The sequence below is a fragment of the Mesocricetus auratus genome, unplaced genomic scaffold (genome assembly GCF_017639785.1).
Source record: "Mesocricetus auratus isolate SY011 unplaced genomic scaffold, BCM_Maur_2.0 Super-Scaffold_100014, whole genome shotgun sequence".
Classification (NCBI taxonomy): Eukaryota; Metazoa; Chordata; class Mammalia; order Rodentia; family Cricetidae; genus Mesocricetus; species Mesocricetus auratus.
Genome location: NW_024429197.1, coordinates 13,945,239 through 13,963,741, shown reverse-complemented (window position 1 = coordinate 13,963,741; position 18,503 = coordinate 13,945,239). Strand labels below are relative to the sequence as shown.

General features: G+C 47.8%; 2 protein-coding genes across 17 annotated transcripts in view; one reads left to right on the top strand and one right to left on the bottom strand.

Annotated features, from left to right (window-relative positions):
* The first annotated feature begins 519 nt into the window (after nt 1–519).
* On the top strand, nt 520–7,501 carry Fndc5 (fibronectin type III domain containing 5). Its single transcript, XM_005079481.4, has 6 exons — nt 520–656; nt 2,134–2,249; nt 2,797–2,995; nt 3,306–3,395; nt 5,082–5,215; nt 5,555–7,501. Exons 1-6 carry the CDS (start codon nt 569–571, stop codon nt 5,558–5,560), a joined length of 633 nt encoding a protein of 210 aa, XP_005079538.4. The 5' UTR covers nt 520–568; the 3' UTR covers nt 5,561–7,501.
* A 6,347-nt stretch (nt 7,502–13,848) lies between these two features.
* LOC101832004 (S100P binding protein) overlaps nt 13,849–18,503 on the bottom strand; it is a 40,038-nt gene continuing 35,383 nt past the window's right edge. For 11 of the 16 annotated variants that reach the window (XM_040756572.1, XM_040756568.1, XM_040756581.1 and 8 more), the window contains 2 exons: nt 17,792–17,876; nt 13,963–14,229 (listed from right to left, as the gene is read on the bottom strand). In XM_040756572.1, coding sequence (XP_040612506.1) covers nt 14,088–14,229; nt 17,792–17,876 — 227 coding nt within the window. In that variant the 3' untranslated portion in view covers nt 13,963–14,087. Of the gene's footprint in view, nt 14,230–17,791; nt 17,877–18,503 lie in introns of those variants that run through there. The other 5 variants (XM_040756576.1, XM_040756574.1, XM_040756577.1 and 2 more) reach the window with 3 other exon arrangements.

The following is an 18,503-nucleotide window of genomic DNA, read 5'->3' as shown; positions in this document are numbered from 1 at the left end:
CCGAGCCCCTTCCCAGAGCTACCCTGTCCGTACCCTACTTGCACCCTTGCAGCGTGTGTGTGTGTGTGTGTGTGTGTGTGTGTGTGTGTGTGTGTGTGTGTGTGGTGCCTGCGGTGTGGGCTGGAGTGAGAGGTGGGGCACAGATGGGCATCTCCCAAGCACTTGTCCTCCCTCTCCCCTGGGGAAGGGCCGGGCCGGGGGGTGGGGGCCGGGTCAAGACTGGGGCTGGTACTGACTGGCGCGGTGTTGCGGCTCCTGCACCGGCCAGAGAGCGGGAGCCGCCGATCCCCGAAGCCCCTGGTTTTCCGGGCGCCGACAGAGTGGGGATAGGGGACAGCAGTGGGGGCGCCCTCGGTCCTAACCCCGCCCCCGCCCTCTCCCCGCAGCGGGGGCGCCCCGCCCCCCGGGCGCCCGACGTGGACGCGGCCGCTGCCGCCGCTGCCGCCGCGCGGGAGTCGCTGTCCGCGGAGCCGATATGCAGGCGGCGCGGGGCGGCGCGGGGCGGCCGGGCCGGGAGGGCCGCAGGCTGGAGTGCGAGCGGGAGCGGCCGCCGGGCGCAGGAGCCGCCATGCCCCCGGGGCCGCCGTGCGCCTGGCCGCCCCGCGCCGCGCTCCGCCTGTGGCTGGGCTGCGTCTGCTTCGCGCTGGTGCAGGCGGGTAAGGGGGCCCGGGGCGGGGGACGGGCGGAGCGGGGGCAGCCTCCCCTCCCGCGCTGCCACTGGGGAGTTCTCGGTTCCCTTCCCGCTCCCTGAGGACCTCTTGTGTCACCTGCTTCCTACTCCTCGAGCCCGACCTCAGCGCCTCTGAACCTTCTTGACCCCTAGACCTGTCCTTCAGCCACTAACCTCTTCCCTGGGCTTTTAGGGTCTTATGTCTCCTGATCCCTTCAGGCCATCCTCTAACCCTGGGTTTTTGCCTCAGTCACCTTTCCTGGCCCTGGGAGCAGCTGAGGACACCAGTGCTCCACCTTGGGCCTCCCTCTGTATACCCCAAAGACCTATCTCACGGACCCACAGGCAGCCGCACCTCTCTGTGCTGGAGCGACCATGAAGAGAACGGGAACCTGAGGTTGCCAGGGGGAGAAGGGACTAAGCCCGCTACAGCCAGTGTCTGGCCCACCCCTGGGGCCCTGCCTCCCCACATCACCCCGATCTGTCCCTCCTGGCTGCCGCCGCCGCCTCGCTCTAATCACCTCGTCCCTTGCCCTGTTTGTGTCCTCCGTGTCTGTCTCTAATGTTCCACTTGTCTGCTCGCTGGTTCTGTGATCGCAGCCACCTGTCTGTGTCTTCTGTCCCTTTCCGTCTGCATGTCTGGCATAATTCTGGGCCTTGAGTTCACTCATCTGAGTGGTTTGGAGTTACTGCTCAGGCCCAGGGCTCCTAGTCAGAACACCTGAGCTCTTGAGAGACACAGCCCTGTGTGACTTTCCTCTCCTCTCCCGGAAGGTCCTTCCTGCCCTGTTCCCTTATTGTTTTCCCACTTACTCTCGGAAATTTCCCCCATTTATCTTCTTCCTTCACCCAGTCGCCCCATCTTGGTGACTCCACTGAGCGGCCCTGTCCTGAGCACCCTCTTCTCTAACCTCCTCCCTCCCTGCCACTCGAGGCCCCATGGAATATGAAGAGGCTCACACAGACCCTTACCCTTAGGAGCACTCTGCCAGCTCACAAAAGTTGGGGTCGCCCCTCCCATGCCGGGGATCAGCCCTCCCTGGCTCTTCTTAGTGGGGTCTGCCTCCTTCCCTCAAGGTCACTCACTTGACAGTGCGGGCTATACAGAGAGCAGTGGGCTGACTAGCGGTCCTTGTGACTGCTTTTCATCTGACTAATCAGCTTCTGTAACTCTGCTCAACTACCCCTCACCTCACCATCCATCCACTAGATCTCGCTCCGCTCAGGTCCAGCGCTATCGGTTTTACCTAAGGAGCCTTGGTTTGACCAGTCTATAGCAAGCAGGAGCTTCCCTACCAGTCACCAGGAGCCCGGGGCTTCTCAGCCACTGAGGAACTGAGAGCCATGTGGCCCAGCGGAAGCCTTGGTGCCTCCTTCCCTCTCCACTTAGCCTCTTTCATTCATGGTGGGGCTGGGCCTCAGAGCAGGGCATGCTCAGGCTCAGGCACCTCCCTGCCCTGCAGACAGCCCCTCCGCGCCTGTGAACGTCACCGTCAGGCACCTCAAGGCCAACTCTGCAGTGGTCAGCTGGGATGTCCTGGAGGATGAGGTGGTCATCGGGTTTGCCATCTCTCAGCAGGTAACCCTTGAGGGTGCTCGGAGGGAGAGGGCATATCAACATGGTGACAGAAAACCATCTGGTGCTGCATGCCTGTCGTCCCAGAGCGCAGGAGGCACGGCAGAAGGACTGCAAGTTCAGGGCCAGCCAGGCAACACAGCCAGACCCTTGTCTAAAAACAACAACACAAACTGAAAAGAGAAAGAAAAAGAAGACAGTGTCTGTCCGGGGTGGAGGGTGATGGCAGGGAAACAGAAAAGGGAAAAAAACATGGGACGAGAGATATGGATGACAAGTTGTACATTTAGCTTAGAATTATGGTCACAGAGGGTTCAAAGTCAGGAGATCTGGGCTGGAACATGGGAATTCAGAAATTCAGAAAAAGCACGCAGGAGTTTAGGGCATACCAGCATCCTCAGTAGCTGTGTGGCCTTGGGTAACACCCTGACCTCTTACAGCCTGTTTCTTTAGCTGTACTATAGAGATAATGATGTCCAAGGTGACTGGATGATGATCAGAAGCGGGTTTGGTGCCTGCACACTGACACACCACGCCCTCCCCCTTTTAGAAGAAGGATGTGCGGATGCTACGCTTCATTCAGGAGGTGAACACCACCACCCGATCGTGCGCTCTCTGGGATCTGGAGGAGGACACAGAGTACATCGTGCATGTGCAAGCCATCTCCATTCAGGGCCAGAGTCCAGCTAGCGAGCCTCTGCTCTTCAAGACCCCTCGGGAGGCGGAAAAGATGGCCTCTAAGAATAAAGGCAAGCCGGGGATGTGCTAGAGTCCCAGGGAAAGGGCAGGTAGGCTAGGGCAGTTGGGCAGAGCCAGAGGGAAACAAAGCAACTCAAAAGACGTTTGAGGAGGTTTGCTTTAGTCCCAAGAGGAGATGGTGCATAAACTTCCTCCTTTGGATGGAGTCCAAATGCTGCCACCCCAAGCAGCCTTCACAGTGTTCCTGGAACTCTATGTCGGATGTCTTGGCATTGGTAGTGGCACTTCTTGTTGTGGCCTTGGCCCCGGAGGAATGGCTGGGGAGGGAAGGAGCCCCGGACTAGCTATTCTCTCCCACAGATGAGGTGACCATGAAGGAGATGGGGAGGAACCAGCAGCTACGAACAGGCGAGGTGCTGATCATTGTCGTAGTCCTCTTCATGTGGGCAGGTGAGTGAGGCTTCCAGATCCTTCTTCACTGACCCCTGAGGAAATGAGGATCCCAACCAACCATCACCAAGGGTGAGGGGCTTGGAGAGGTCTAGGAGGGGGTGAAACTCCTAAATCCTGCCTGTGGCAACTCTGAGAGCTAAATCTGACTCCTTCTCTAGTCCTCTCTGCCCAAACACAGCATGTTACTGCTATCTTGTAAGCGTGGGTACACTTGCCTTTGTCCGTGCAATACGTGGTCCAGCCTCCTAGGGTGGCTATGTCCACAGTGTACCTTTTGGCCACATGGGTGGGATGAGGTTCAAGAAACAACAAAGTAAGCTCACAGACTGACTCAGGGTAGCTGCGGCTTGTGAGAGAGGATGGAATGTTGGGAATAAGATAGAGAGGCTGAGGGCTATTAGTCTTTTGAGAAATGTGAACACCATACTCAAGTCTGATTACCATGGTGGTGGAGGGAAGACTGTTGAAGAAGCATTTGGGGCAGGAGAACTGTTTCTTTTTTTAATTATTTATTTATTATGCATACAGTTTTTTTTTATCTGTGTACATGCATGTACCCCAGGAGAAGGCATCAGACCTCATTATAGATGGTTGTGAGCCACCATGTGGTTGCTGGGACTTGAACTCAGGACCTCTGGAAGAACATGCAATGCTCTTAACCTCTGAGCCATCTCTCCAGCCCCTAGGTGTGTGTGTGGGGGGGGACACCACACACGGACAGGGACCACTGTTTCTTTCTTTCTTTCTTTTTTTTTTTTGATTTTTACGAGACAGGGTTTCTCTGTATTGTTTTGGAGGCTGTCGGTCCAGCCTGGCCTTGAACTCACAGAGATCCGCCTGCCTCTGCCTCCCGAGTGCTGGGATTAAAGGCGTGAGCCACCAACGCCGGCTGGACCACTGTTTCTTATGCACATAGAAAAACAGGTACCTGAGAAAAGGCAGGAGGATGAGGGTTAGACAAAAGAGGAGGTTTGTGTATGGTATATTATTAGGCTTGGCACACACAGTATTTACATAATCACAACACTATAAACAGAAATTTAACTCAAACTTGTGGTGGAAGTCTGTTGGGATGCGGGGAGGGAAAGAGCAGTTGTTGGGCTTCATCTACTATGATGGCAAGTTGAGAGCTACCTAAGACGGATCAAGAACACTACAGAGGCAGAATGGGGACCATTTCTCCAACTGGAGTTAATGTGAATGCTATCTGCATGTTAGTAGGCCAGCAGTAGACAGTAAGCAGCCTCTGTGCATTCCCTCCTGCCATACCAAGGTGTGACCTTGAGTTACCGACACCCTCACCAGTATGTTCCCTTGTGCCCCAGAGCTAATAATAATAGATTGGAGTCGTAAGGATCAAATGAGATTGAATACGTCAGTTCAGACAGCACAGAGCCTGGCATAGGCTCAGCAAATGTCTTTATCGGTCCTGTGGTAGCTGTCAGAGGCTTAAAAGAAAGGGTAACGGGGAGACATGATCAGACCCATGCCGTGGGAGGCCAGCCTGGCAGCAGTGACAGGGATGGCTTGTGTCCGGGTAGGTGGAAAAAGGAGGCAGCAGCTGGAAGGAGGTTGCAGCAGCATAGAGGTCATCTGGAGATGGCAGCAAGCCCTGGAGGGGATAAGTCAGGCAAGGTAAGAACTCAGACCCAGGCTTCTGACTGCTCCTGCCTGTCTTCCCAGGTGTTATAGCCCTCTTCTGCCGCCAGTACGACATCATCAAGGACAATGAGCCCAATAACAACAAGGAAAAAACCAAGAGTGCATCAGAAACCAGCACACCAGAGCACCAGGGTGGGGGTCTCCTCCGCAGCAAGGTGAGGCTAACACCTGGGCTTCATGGGTGGTCCTGTGCTTTAAACATTTATAGTCCCTGGACTGCAGAAGGGGTCAGCTCAGGGCCTGGCATGGCAGCAGCTAGGCAAAGCCAAGCTTGGCTGCTGCCTATGTGACACAGGGGACACTGCAAATTGATTTTGGATCCTCGCCTCTTGCAGGGTGCCAAGGGCCAGTGGTGTATTGTTTTGTTTTGTTTTTATAAAGACAGCCAATGGGAATGGCAGAGTTCCTGCTTGATGTGGGACAGCACATGTGGGGGTGATGTGCCTGGGTGGCGTTTTATGTCTGATCCTCCATTTGCTCTTTCATGAAAACAGATATGAAGCCTTCTCAGTGCTTGCTCTGAGCAGCTCAGAAGACAGTAGAGAATGTGAGAGGACCTCACTGTTCTGACGATGACTGTCCAGCAAACATCTGGCCCTCTCTGCATCTCCTCCCCCGTCCATCTTCTCCTATCATTGGGCTTTACTATCTCCTCTCTTGGCTTCTCTCTTTCTGATGTCTTGTCCTGAAGCCTCTTGTTAACCCCTAACTCCAGGAGCACCTTAACAATGTCAGTGGCTGAGGCTGTTCCCAGAGACAGAACTGCGGATGTGAGAACCAGCCAGAGGGATGTCTTTGCTGCAGGTAGACTGGGTGCCAGGGTTCTCGGCCGAGGACTCGTCTTGGCCACTCAGCTTGGCCGCAGGCTGTGTGTGAAAGGGCAGAGAAAAGAGACTTCCAGGCAGGGCTCTCCTTTTCTTCCTGGGAGGTCAAGAGCCCTGCTGGCCCTCCCCTCCTCTGCCCTGCTTGCCATCTTGCAAGAAGTCTACTCTACAGTTCTGGTCACTTCTCTTGTTTGTTGCCTTCCCAGTCTCCAAACAAGCCCTCAGTGAATATCAAGTGTGGCTGGCCCCATCTGCAGGGGAGGGGTTTCATTGTCTGCTCGTCCCCGAGTCCTTCCTGGGCATAGGGTGAAAGCTGACTAAAGCGGGGGCACAGCTAGCCATAGTTCCTTTCCCCCACCTTAAGTCTCACGGTGGAGGCTGAACTATAACCCAAATTCTGACGAAAAAAATCAAATGAGCCACAAAGCTACAAGGCCTGGCTGCACGCTGGAGAAAGCAATGCTGCGTGAGCCGCATCCTCCACCTCCTGGCTTCTGGACTGGCTTCCTCTTTGAGGTAATGCACAAAGTTCTGGGAGAGAGCAAGCACCAAGCCTGGCTGGAGCGAAGCTGTGGGGTTGCTGCTTTTCAGGGTCTCGACTCCATCAGGCCCGTTCTGCATCCGGCCAAACAGGACATCTGCAGTGGGAGGCACAGCTTTGCAAATGTGTGTGATGTTATTGTTTTGACTCTTGGAAAACACAATCAGAGGGGAGGGCTCTGCCGAGCGAGGCCTGAGCTGACGGCCAGCATCTTCCATCTTTGTGGTGAGAGCATCAGTGTGGAGTTCTGAGACCTGGAAGGTACTGCCCACTTTTAAAGGCAGTGCCTCGGCGTTGCAGCACTGTCAGCTTGGATAACCGAAAAGGCACAGCTATATCCTACACCCTAGGGGCTGCTGAGCGACCCGAAGAAAGCCATTCACCAGACAGAGAGCAGCTTCGCTATCATTACTGACTGGCCTCTGAGTCTTTGGATCCTGCCATCTCATTCAGGGTCCTATGAAAGTTATCCAGGGTTCTTATGTCCTTACCTAGAGCTTGAAGTGTGAAGTGACAGCTAGTGTTCTGTTCTCTTTTTCCTCTCTGCTGCCCCTTTCTGTTTCTTTTTTTTTTTTTAAGGTGCTTGATGAGGCAAGTAGACTTCTCTGGGACTGATGCACATGGCTGCCAAATGCCTGCATGGGAAAAGTGAATTCTACATCTTCCATTGGTGACCAAGGCAGTGTGGGAGGCTGTTCCCAGCACATAGTAGGGAACATAGTGCTTGGTGTTTGTTGTACTGAATGATGAGTACTGGTGCCCAAGTCAGAGAGCTAAAAGCCATCACCCAATGACTGCCCCCTCATTTGGGTCTATAACAGCTCTCAAGGCTGGGTCAGCCACTACCCTGTTTGCTCCGTGTGGCAGCACAGGGGAGGACAGACAGACAAGGGCAGATGTCAGCAATACTAAGGGCTTCCTCCTGGGAGGGCATGAGGTTCCACTCATTGTCTTGTGACTTCCATCCCTGCTGAATGGGGCTGCAAGGCCAAGGCTCCTTACGAGAGGTCCTTACCTCGATCCAGTTAGAGCAATAACCACTTTTTAAATGTAAAATAAAGACAAATGAAAAGGCACACCCTTGTCCTCTGGTAAATGCCCAAATGTTGCCCTCTTTTTCTGGCAATTGGCAGCAAGTCAGGATGTGTGGAGGAGGGAGTCAGTTCTCTTCCATTTTGGCCTGCTGCTTCTTAGGGACATGCCTGCCCGCCAAGCTGGAGTTGGAAGGGAATTCTCGAACAGATGGGGGTGCACGTGTAGAAGGTAGCTGCTCTGTCACCCTCTCTCAGAGGCTCCTCTCTAAGCTCGGCTCGGGCTGCCTCACCACATAGGTATGCAGGCGCCTGCTCAGCTTCTTACAACAAAGGGTTCCCCCTCAGGATAGCACCGTGTGCTTACTCCTGCTGGAGGCCCCTGGCTCTTTTCTGGGGTGGGTAAGGAAGGAGCGAAGAGCTGCAAAGGCTGCTTTCTGCAGACATCATTCTGTATTCACTCTGCATCTTCCCGGCTGTTAAAGGGACAGCATTAAGATCCCCACAGCAGGCTGAAAGGCAGGCAGAGTAGGATGCCATTAACCAATGAGCGAACCAGGAAACGGGGGCACCTCCAACATTCCTGTCCAGAGGCAGCGGACAGAACGTCAGATGTGCAGTGCCTGGAGGAGGCTGTTCAGGTTCTGAGAGCAGAGGGAAAGGTAGGTCTTAGAAGCCTCTCTCTGCTCATGTATTCAAACTGAGAAGCATTAGGTGGAGGTAGTTAGTGGGGTTTGGAGAGCCCTGTTAGCTGGGATCAAGGTTCCCTGTTCATCTACACCTGTGATACACCACAGAGGATCTGGAGGGAGCAAATTGCTCCTTTAGCTTAAGGTTCCGGTCCTCCTCCTCCTGAAATAAGAATTGGACTCTTCTTTTTTTTTAAATTATAATTTTTTTTAGATTTATTTATTTATTACATATACACCAGACTGAATTGTAGATGGTTGTCAGCCACCATGTGGTTGCTGGGAATTGAACTCAAGACCTCTGGAAGAGCAGTCAGTGCTCTTAACCTCTGAGCCATCTCTCCAGCCCCGAATTGGACTCTTCTTGAAATTGTTATTTACGGCCAAACTTTACAGCCATTATTCGAGAAGTGGTCCCTCCATTCCTCTCAGATGATTTGGGAAAGCTCTGAGACCAAGACCACAGCAGTCCTGTGGGAAGAAAGGCAGGAGACCCTGACCTTGGGCAGCACTTCTCTGGGGGTGGAATGAACTTCCTTTTTACCAACACCATATGCAAAGAGGATTTCCAGAGCCCACCCACCCAGGATAATGACTAAAGGCTGTCCTAGAAATACAGTGGAGGTCAAGGAGCTAGGAGGAGGAGGAAGACTGCTGGGAATCTGAAGCAGGGTCCTTTCTCCTGTCTTCTAACCCCTAGCCTTTCAGTACAGGTATCCTGTGAAATCAAATCCAGCCCTTTACAGACACACATAAAATTTCACCAGGTCATTTATGACAATCTTTCAGACTTCTACTCTACGTTTTTCTTAGTGAATTTTACTTTTAAGAAGTACCTCCAGGACACCGGGCGTTGGTGGTGCATGCCTTTAATCCCAGCACTTGGGAGGCAGAGGCAAGTTAGTTCAAGACCAGCCTGGTCTACATGAGCTACTTCCAGGACAGAGAAACCCTGTCTCGAGAGAGAAAAAAAAAAAAGTACCTCCAGGAGTGAATGGCTTCTATAAACAGGACACTCTGACTGCCCCCAGGACAAGTCCATGTGTGAAAAAAATACCAAACCTGAAAATAGGGCCCAAGGCTAAGTTAAGAAAATTCCTGTATACAGATCGTAGCCTGGTGATACATTTCAGGATTGTCACTTAGACTTCTAAAGGTTACCCCAAAGATCATATTCCTCCCGTTTCTGATTGGGTGTTGAGGAAGGCCAGATTTTCCAACTACATGTTCCAGCTGTTACCGGGGAATAAATGGGTTGGAATGTCAGGGCAGGTGTTTGTTCACTAAGGAATTCCAACATTGACCAGCTGACTCTTTCTGTGACAAATGGAAACATTTACCCGACAGGTGCCCTGGCATGTGTGCACGCACACTCGCGCGCGCGCGCGCGCACACACACACACACACACACGCACGCACGCACGCACGCACGCACCCTGCAATTGTTTGGGGAATAATTGTTTTCTCCTAGAAAACAGGGCATTGGTTTCTCATCCTATAAAATCTCAAGATGGGCTTCTTGGAGAGTGAGCCTGCTCCCGATAGAGAAAGTTAGTTTCTCCTCCTACCCACTTCTCTGTAACAAGATGAATGGAAGGTATGAGACACCATCATTTTAGAGACTTCATCCTGGTCTTTGAAACCTTTGATGCCTGGGGTGAAACAGGAAATAATTACCAACAGATCCTCTACACTTGACGGGAACAATGCACATATGCAAGTCAAAAATATTATACAAGCGTATCAGATAGCTAAGTGCTTACCACATTTCCGTACAGTCTTCTGCTTAGAGTAAATATGGCTTTGTCTAGAATACACACAGATACACACACAACAAAATTTAGATAGAACTTGGCATGGTGGCACTTGCCTGTAATCTAGAACTTGGCATGGTGGCACTTGCCTGTAATCGCCTTCCTTTCTGGAGATGGAGGCATAACTTCACTTTTGAGGCCAGTTTGGGTTTCATAGTGAGACTGTCTCAAAAACATTCTCCATGGGGCTGGAGAGATGGCTCAGCAGTAAAGAGCACTAGTTGCTCTTACAGAGGACCTGAGTTCAATTCCCAACACCCAAAAGCAGCTCACAGCTGCCTGTAACTCCAGTTCAGGGGATCTGACACTCTCACACTGGCAGACATACATGCAGGCAAAACACCAAAGCGTGTAAAATAAGAAAAATAAATGATTGAACAGCCTGTCCAAGAATGTTGCTATTTTTCCACAGCACTGGCTACTGCAGGTGACGATCTGTCATCGCTGCTCTAGTATTCGCACTCCTAGGGAGTCAGTCTAAGATTAGGTTCATGAAAGGCATCTGAAGAATGCTGTCTCTCCATTACCTACCCACATCCATCTTCACGCCAGTTTCTGGGAGCAACAATTTCTGGAGAAGTTGGGTTAAGAACCACCACCAATTTAAAATAATTGATTCTGGTTTCTCCTATCTTCAAAGGGAGAACTGCCTTGGAGCAGCATGATTTCCTCCTTGGTCAGTGCTAGCTCAAGAGAAAGACACAGGGGCCAACCAGGGAGTCATGGGAAGGAACACGAGGAACTATGTGCCTAATGTTGCTGCATAGTTTTCCCCCTCTGCAAAAACAGCAGCACAGTGATAGTTCAGGCTCCCAACATGCACTGTATGTAGCTGCAAACCCCCATCAATCTCGACATTTCTTAACTGTGGGAACGCCTTCCTCAACACTGTAATTTACCCTCAAAAGAGCAGGGAGCAAGCACCTCCTTCCCTCCTAAATGCTGCCACCCTCCCATATCCTACCAAACGACCTACGCAGTGGAAGGCAAAGAACCCTCCTCCGAAGCCCGAAACAGACGGCCACAGTACATATGCCACTGACAAGAACTTTTATTTCTTTTTAATGACATTAAACACAACTGCTACAAGGGGAAAAACATGATTAAAAAAAAGACGGCACCAAACTTAAGTTTCATAATTGATCCTGACAACAATGCAAGTAAATAAGAGCCCATATTAGATGCAAAACTATTGGTTATCTCAGGCTCCTTACTTACAAGTAAACTATTTACACAGCAAATTTTACTTTGCTTTGTCAAGACCCCTGTGGTAAAAATGTCATCGTGGACAATAAACGCTAAGTACAGTTAAATGCACATAACCCTCACTCAAATTTAAGAATACAACAAGAATTTAATCTGCAATACAAGACTTAGAAGCCAGTACCAAATATAAGATAAGAGATATGCAGCTCTGAAGAGATTAAAACTCTGGATTCTGCCCATTACCATCTTTATGGCTAACATGCCAGATAAATGAGTTTTCTTTGGCTTTGTTTTTCTCCTTAAAGAATACCATGTTAACCACCAGAGAACAGCTCTCTCCTCCCCCAGTTCAACAGATTTAATTAGGCTGCTAACACTTTGGAAAAACAGAATTATCTGAGCTAGAGGAAATGTGATTGTCACATTTTCTAGTTAACCTGTCACTCATCTGATTTGGCAAAGGCAATGCTCCCATTATACATTCAGTCTTCAACCCCCCAGTACCAGGAGAGCAAGAGCATCTCAGATTTTTGCCTAAGCAAATGCTGTCCTTCACTCCCTGTGTTATCTGTGGGGAACTGGAACTACTCAGCCAGTACGCCAACTGCTCCTGCTAGACTAAATTTTAACTTTGCTTGGTCCCAAAGGTAGATTATTTGGCATACCTCATCCCATTTGGCTAACTTACAGCATCTTGGACAAGTGACCAATGAAGTAAACAATAAATTATAACAACTAAGAGAAGAGACTAGACTACTTACTGCCTTTGAAGGTCTAATCACAGGATCTAAACCAAAGAACTAAGGAATAGAAAATCCTTGCTAGGGGAAAAAAAGTCAAAAGCTGGGCATTGGTGGTACATGCCTTTGATCCCAGTACTTGAGGCAGAAGTAGGTGGATCTCTGAGTTAGAGGTCAGCCTGGTCTACAGAGTGAGTACTAGGACAGCCAGGACTACACAAAGAAACCTGTCTTGGGGGGGGGGGGATTCTTGCTGGGCATAGTGATACACACCTGTAATCCCAGTACTTGAGGGGAGGGGCAGGAAGATCAGAAGTTCAAGACCATCTTGGGCTAAATATTGCATTGAAGGCTAACCTTGACTATACAGGAAACCCTGTCTCAAGGGGGGAGGAAGGGAAGAAAGAAAACTCTTGAGAGAGAGAGAGAAGGGGGGAGGGAGGGAGGGGGAGAGGAAAGAAAGAAAACCCTTGACTGGATAAAACCAACAAATATTTAGGAATATTTACTCAAACCCACTGAAGGCTAGGATAAAAAAAAAATCAAGATTTTCTAAATCAAAGTCACTTTTTTAGCCAAATGGTAGTGAGGAACGCCTTTAATCCCAGCAATTGAGAGGCAGAGGTAGGCAGATCTCTGAGTGAGGCCAGCCTGGTCTATGGAGCAAGTTCTAGGACAGTCAGGGCTACACAGAGAAACACTATCTCAAAACCCTTCCCCTCCAAAAACAGAATCACTTTTCTACAGTGGAGTAGGATGGGTTATTTAGCATTTACGATGGGTTGTCCACATAAAAAATAAGACATATGAAAGAAAACCAGACAGAGGCTACACAACTATGAATAACATTCACAGAATGAATGATAGCAGCATGAACTCCTAAATGATGTCTACAGCTGTAAGACATCCATTAAGACAGACACACAAAGCCTCTCAGCTTTGGTTAGAACACCAAGCCTTACCTGAGAGCAGGTAATTTGTGATGCGTAGGCTCAATCCTAATTTCCCTAGATGTTCTTGAGCACTAATGAGAAACGATGGAGTCTAACTGAATATTAACATACAGGGTTGTAAAGGTACCTGTAGTTAACTACAGAGGAAAAAATGCCTCTTCAAAGACTTCAATAGGAAGGAGGCTCCTAGGATTACACCAACACATAAACTTGGGGTTTTGCACATGAAACTGAAGATTCCCAGACATCTCAATGGAAGTGACCCATCACCAAGGCAAGATTCTGTCAGAAGTTCTTCAGAAAACAGAGGGCATTCTGAAAGGCATGTCTACATCTAACAGGACGTAAGAACATCTCCTGTAAAAATTCCAGGAGCAGAGTGGTCACTGGGAATGGAGGAATCCTTGAAGGGACAGAGAAACCAACCAGTCACAAAACTATGGAATATTCAACAAGGGTTAGTCAGCCATCGCCTGTCAGTTAAGATGTGTAAGGTTTACAAACACTGTGAGCAAGATATAGTTAACAGAGAATGAAAACAGCCAATGGTTTAAAAAATAAAGGTAGCTAGTAGGCACAGAAAGAAGAGGAGTTACATTTTTAACCTATCCTTTCAACAGGACTATTTTCCTACTCCATCTTATTTTAAATGTCCCAAATTGCCAACCTTAAAATACTGACAAGTACTCAAGAGACTCAAATTTAAAAAGAGGAATTCTACCTATGAACGAGTCATCAACAGTAACACTGGCTTGTAGCCTGCAGAACAATCTCTTCCTTACAGTAGATGGAAGATGATTTCCTTGGGGTACTACAAGTACATTACCACTGTGCTTAGAGCTGGTATTTACATAAGCCTTCAAAGGGGAGCTACCTTCATTTTAAACTAAAAAGAAAAAAGGAAGGCAGAGAAAGAGGGAGAGAGGGAGGGAAGGAGGGAGGGAGGGAGGGAGGGAGGGAGGGAGGGAGGGAGGGAGGGAGGGAGGGAGGGAGGGAGGGAGGGAGGAAGGAAGGAAGGGAAAAATACTACTGAATATTGCTGAAACATGTATAGACAGACACAAATTGGGAGGATCCTCATAAAAAATCTCAAAGACAGTAATGGGCATTTCCAAAAGGTGATAAATTCTTTAAATAAAAATCTTGTGAAAAATAAAACTCAAAATATACAAACAAAAATAGCAGAGGAAAATAAGATGTTGCTATGACCAGACCCTGGGTAGGGACTGTCACTGCGGATGAGATGAAACATATGGACTGTAAGAGAAGTCTGGAAGACGCTGGAAACGATGGTGGCTCCGCTTGTTTCTGTCGACCCACTGACTCAGACTGTACCTTTGTAGAGGTTTCTGTCGGAACCGGGCATAATTTCTATTGAGGAGAGAGTAAATACAGGAAGGATTTTCAGTTGGAATGGTCATTTAGATACAAAACAGCTACCATAACTAATTTTTTTGTTTGTTTGTTTGATCAAGACAGGTTCTCTCTGTGTTGTAGTCCAGGATGTCCTGGAACTCACTTTGTAGACCAGGCTGGCCTCGAACTCAGAGAGATCCACCTGCCTCAGCATCACGAGTGCTGGGATTAAAGGTATGTGCTACTATGCCTGGCTGCTATCACAACTATTTTTAAAGATACTTTCACTCCTAGAAATCAGATTATATATGCTGTTATTTGTTTATTTGAGACAGTGCCTCTCTACATAGTCCTAGTTGTCCTGGAACCCACTATATAGACCAGGCTAACCTCAAAATCACAGAGATCTACCTGATTCTGCCTCCTGAGTGCTGGGAGTATTTGCCACCATGCAGGGCTAATTGTATATTTTGATGTTACAATTTCAGAAATTTTATACTATTATAATTATATGGTAGCCATATCATAAATGCTATTTCCTTATAATTTACAAAGTCACCTCATTCTTACACAGGTATTGTCATGGTATGTGCCTAATGTATAATGTTTAAGAGCCAGGCATGGTGGCATATACCAGTAACCCCCAGCAATGTGAGGTAAAGACATTCTCAGCTTCATGAGTTAGAGGTCAATGTGAGCTACATAAGACCCTGCCTCAAAAATCAAAAATAGTTTTGTCTCTCTATAGAAGTGTTTAAGAGTAGGATCTGTGTTTCACTAATTCATCAGACCTAGGCCTCCTACAGGACTGCACTGTCATACAGATCAAAGTTGCTTAGGCCACATCAGTTAAAATTAGATAAAAAGAGAATTCCCAGAGAAGGTAAGTCATCATGTGATTATCATATGGTAAGTTTAGAGACTGAATAACCAACAACACAGGCCCATAGTAAAGCTTGAGAGTCACCTGTTCTGGGTGTGGTTTCTGAGAAAGACCCTTAATAATTTGACCAGATTTTAAGTTAAAAAAATATTGCCAAAAATCACTTGGGAAGCTAGTAAAAGATACAGATCCTTAGCTAGGTGTGGTGGGGGTCACACATGCAATCCTAACACTGGTGAGGACCAAGGCAAGGATCAGCAAGATGGTCCAATGGGTAAAGGTACTTGCAAGTAACCTAACAAACCTGAATCCAATGCCCAGAACTCACACGAGGAAAGAGAGCTGTCTTCTGACCTCCATGCGCGTGCTGTGGTTAAGTGTCCAGATGGGCTTTGCAATAATACTGACTCAAAAAAGGATTCTTAGACCCTTTCTCCCTGGAGTTAAGGCTGGGACATTACACAGATAGTTGTGAGAAGCTGCCAAGGTTTAAAATAATTTTAACAGTATTTGACTTTTATCTATATGACACTATCTACTGAATTCTTTAAACACCCCATCTAAGTTAATATTAGTGAATTCCTACTAGAAAAGTGCTGACATGCCGGGCGTTGGTGGTGCACGCCTTTAATCCCAGCACTCGGGAGGCAGAGGCAGGTGGATCTCTGTGAGTTCGAGGCCAGCCTGGTCTACAGAGGGAGTTCCAGGACAGTCTCCAAAACAATACAGAGAAATCCTGTCTCGAAAAACCAAAAAAAAAAAAAAAAAAAAAAAAAAAAAAAGAAAAGTGCTGACATTAACTTCTACACTAGTAAAGAAATTAAGCCTCAGGTTAAGTAACATTCCCAAGGCCACATAGAGTAGGAAGAAAAGCCTAGATTTATCTGACTCCAAAATGTATTTTGTAACAACTATGTTACATTGTCCCCTCTTTTTTTGAGGTGGTGTGTGTGTGTGTGGTGTGTGTAGTAGAGCTTATAACTGAGTAACATCCCCACACCATCTGAGAACTGCTTATATTTTCTCTCTCCCTCTCCCCCCTTGTTATGTATCACGGAATTTGCCATGTACCCCAAGATAGCTTAAAATTTATAGCAATTATCCTGCTTCTGCCCCCAGAGTGCTGGGATTAAGTGCTGTGGCTCTGATGGAAACCAGAATAACTAGAACAGAGTAAGCAGTAACGGTAGTAGATGAGGTTGGTGAGCTCAGCAAAGCACACAGACATTCTTAGAGGACCGAGGATAGCTAGCTGGTTGGAAGCCAATGGAAAGAGTGAGAAAGAAGGTAACCTGACTTGTGCTTTAAAAGACTCTCTCTGGCTTGTAAGCAAGCACTGACAGGGCATATAAGTAGAGTCTATGATTTCCTGATGTCCTAATATGGAATGTGAGAGAAACATATAGTAACATCAAGGCTTAACTGTTTTGTGATTTTTACTTTTTAAAGGACAGGGTCTCACTATTTAGACCTGGCTGGCCTGGAACTATGTAGACTGGGGTGGTCTTAAATTCACAGAGATTTACCTGCCTTTGCTTCCCAAGTGCTGGGAATAAAGGCGTGTACCACCATGCCTGCCCTAAGGTTTTTGAGTCATTGAATTAAAGTTAAAATTGTACTGCATCATGAACACAGATTTTTTAAGGCATTTATTTGTTTGTTAATTGTGTGTGTGTGTGTGTGTGTGTGTGTGTGTATGTGTGTGTGTGTGTATACATGTGCATTTGTGTGCAGGTACTTGTGTACCACAGTTCAAGTGTGAAAACCAGAGGGCAATTTACAGGAGTTGGTTCTCTCCTTCTACCATGTAAGTTCTGGGGATGAACACAAGTTGACAGGCTTGGCATCAACTGCCTATACTCACTGGGCAACCTTGCCAGCCCAAGAACCCAGATTTTAGTTTACATGTGATAGTACATGCCCATAATCTTGCCACCCAGGAAGGAGAAGCAGAAAGATCATGATTCTGAAGTTAGCCTGGCTACATAAGGAGACCCTATGGCAAAGCATTTATTTGTTTGTTTGTTTGTTTATTTTGAGGCAGACTAGTATGCAACCCTGGCTGGCCTAGAACTTATAATGTAACTCACTCTGTAGACCAGACTGGCCTCAAACTCACTGGCCTCTGCCTCCAAGTGTTGTGATTAAAGGTGTGTGCCACTCTGCCCAGTCTAGCACCTAGATACTGAAGCTGGGTATGGCAATGCATGACTACATAACAAATAAGACATGGGAGGTGAGATTGGCCTGAGTAGCAAGACCTTGTAGCAATGAAGGAAGATGAAGTGGAAGAAAAGAGGAGAAGATGACTCTTGTATTGGGGCTAGCAAGATGGCTCAGTGAGCAAAAGCACTTTGTGCAGAAACCTAACAACCTGAGTTGAACCCCTGGAACTCATGTAAAGTGGAAGGAGAGAACTCACTTGACTATACATTTACCACGAACACAGGTCCTCCTCTCATACGCATCACATGCACACAATTATAGAAAGTTTACTGATAACCACAGAATTGAGGTATCACAATAGAGCCAGTCAGTTAGACACTGTGCATCCAGTACTAAAACCTGAATTGTGGTCCAATTCTTAGTTCATTCTAATACTACGTTTCTTTTTCTGGGAACAAACAGCTCATCATATTCCCTTGCAACCAAATTCTAGCCCTTTCTCCTTCAGAAGGAAGAAGACCCACTTACCGTGTAGTAAGATCTGAAGGATGCTGCCAGTCTGGGTTCTGCATATGAACTTGATCCATCAGGGCATCTAGCTCTCCCAAGGTACCTGTGATAGAGGGATAAGTGCTTAGTAAGCAATTGAGTTTATGAAGTTCATCTCCATCAAAGCAAAACACATGCTTCAGGGACAAAGAAAAATGCACTTGACCTTACAATACCTACTATGACCATGACAAGCAACTAGCACAAAAACTATAAGCCAGACAAAAATGGCAATGATCATTCCTTTACCATTTATCCTATAAGGTGTGACACACTTCACAGGTGCCTAGGAATGTGGTAGGAACAAGACATTATGTCTGTCCCTGCCCTCACTTAATGTGGGAGATGAGAGATTTTGAAGTATGATAAGGAGATATGCAAGTAGCTACTCAGACTGGGGTGTGGGAACTAGGAAGACCAGCCAGGAATCAGAAGGATGCATAGAAATTAGTGAGGTAACAGGTTGTAGGAGGCTTGTTAAAGAAAGTAGCTAATACAAAGGCTCAGAGACAAACAACAGTAAAATACATCGAAGAAAAACTAGAAGTTTAGAACAAATGGAGACAAGCACTCTTTGCTAACCAGAAAAACTGTTAAAGACAATTGTCTACAATCTTTGAGAACCTGACAATGTACTACATACTTCATGGTATCTTATTAAAAGAAGCATATACCAGGCATGGTGGTGTAT

Excerpts from the sequence above, each read along its gene's own strand:
- Fndc5 (XM_005079481.4), top strand. The coding sequence starts at position 569 with ATGCCCCCGGGGCCGCCGTGCGCCTGGCCGCCCCGCGCCGCGCTCCGC. Across the intron at positions 657-2,133 it reads CTTCGCGCTGGTGCAGGCGG|ACAGCCCCTCCGCGCCTGTG; the intron begins GTAAGGGGGCCC and ends CCTGCCCTGCAG. Across the intron at positions 2,250-2,796 it reads GGTTTGCCATCTCTCAGCAG|AAGAAGGATGTGCGGATGCT; the intron begins GTAACCCTTGAG and ends TCCCCCTTTTAG.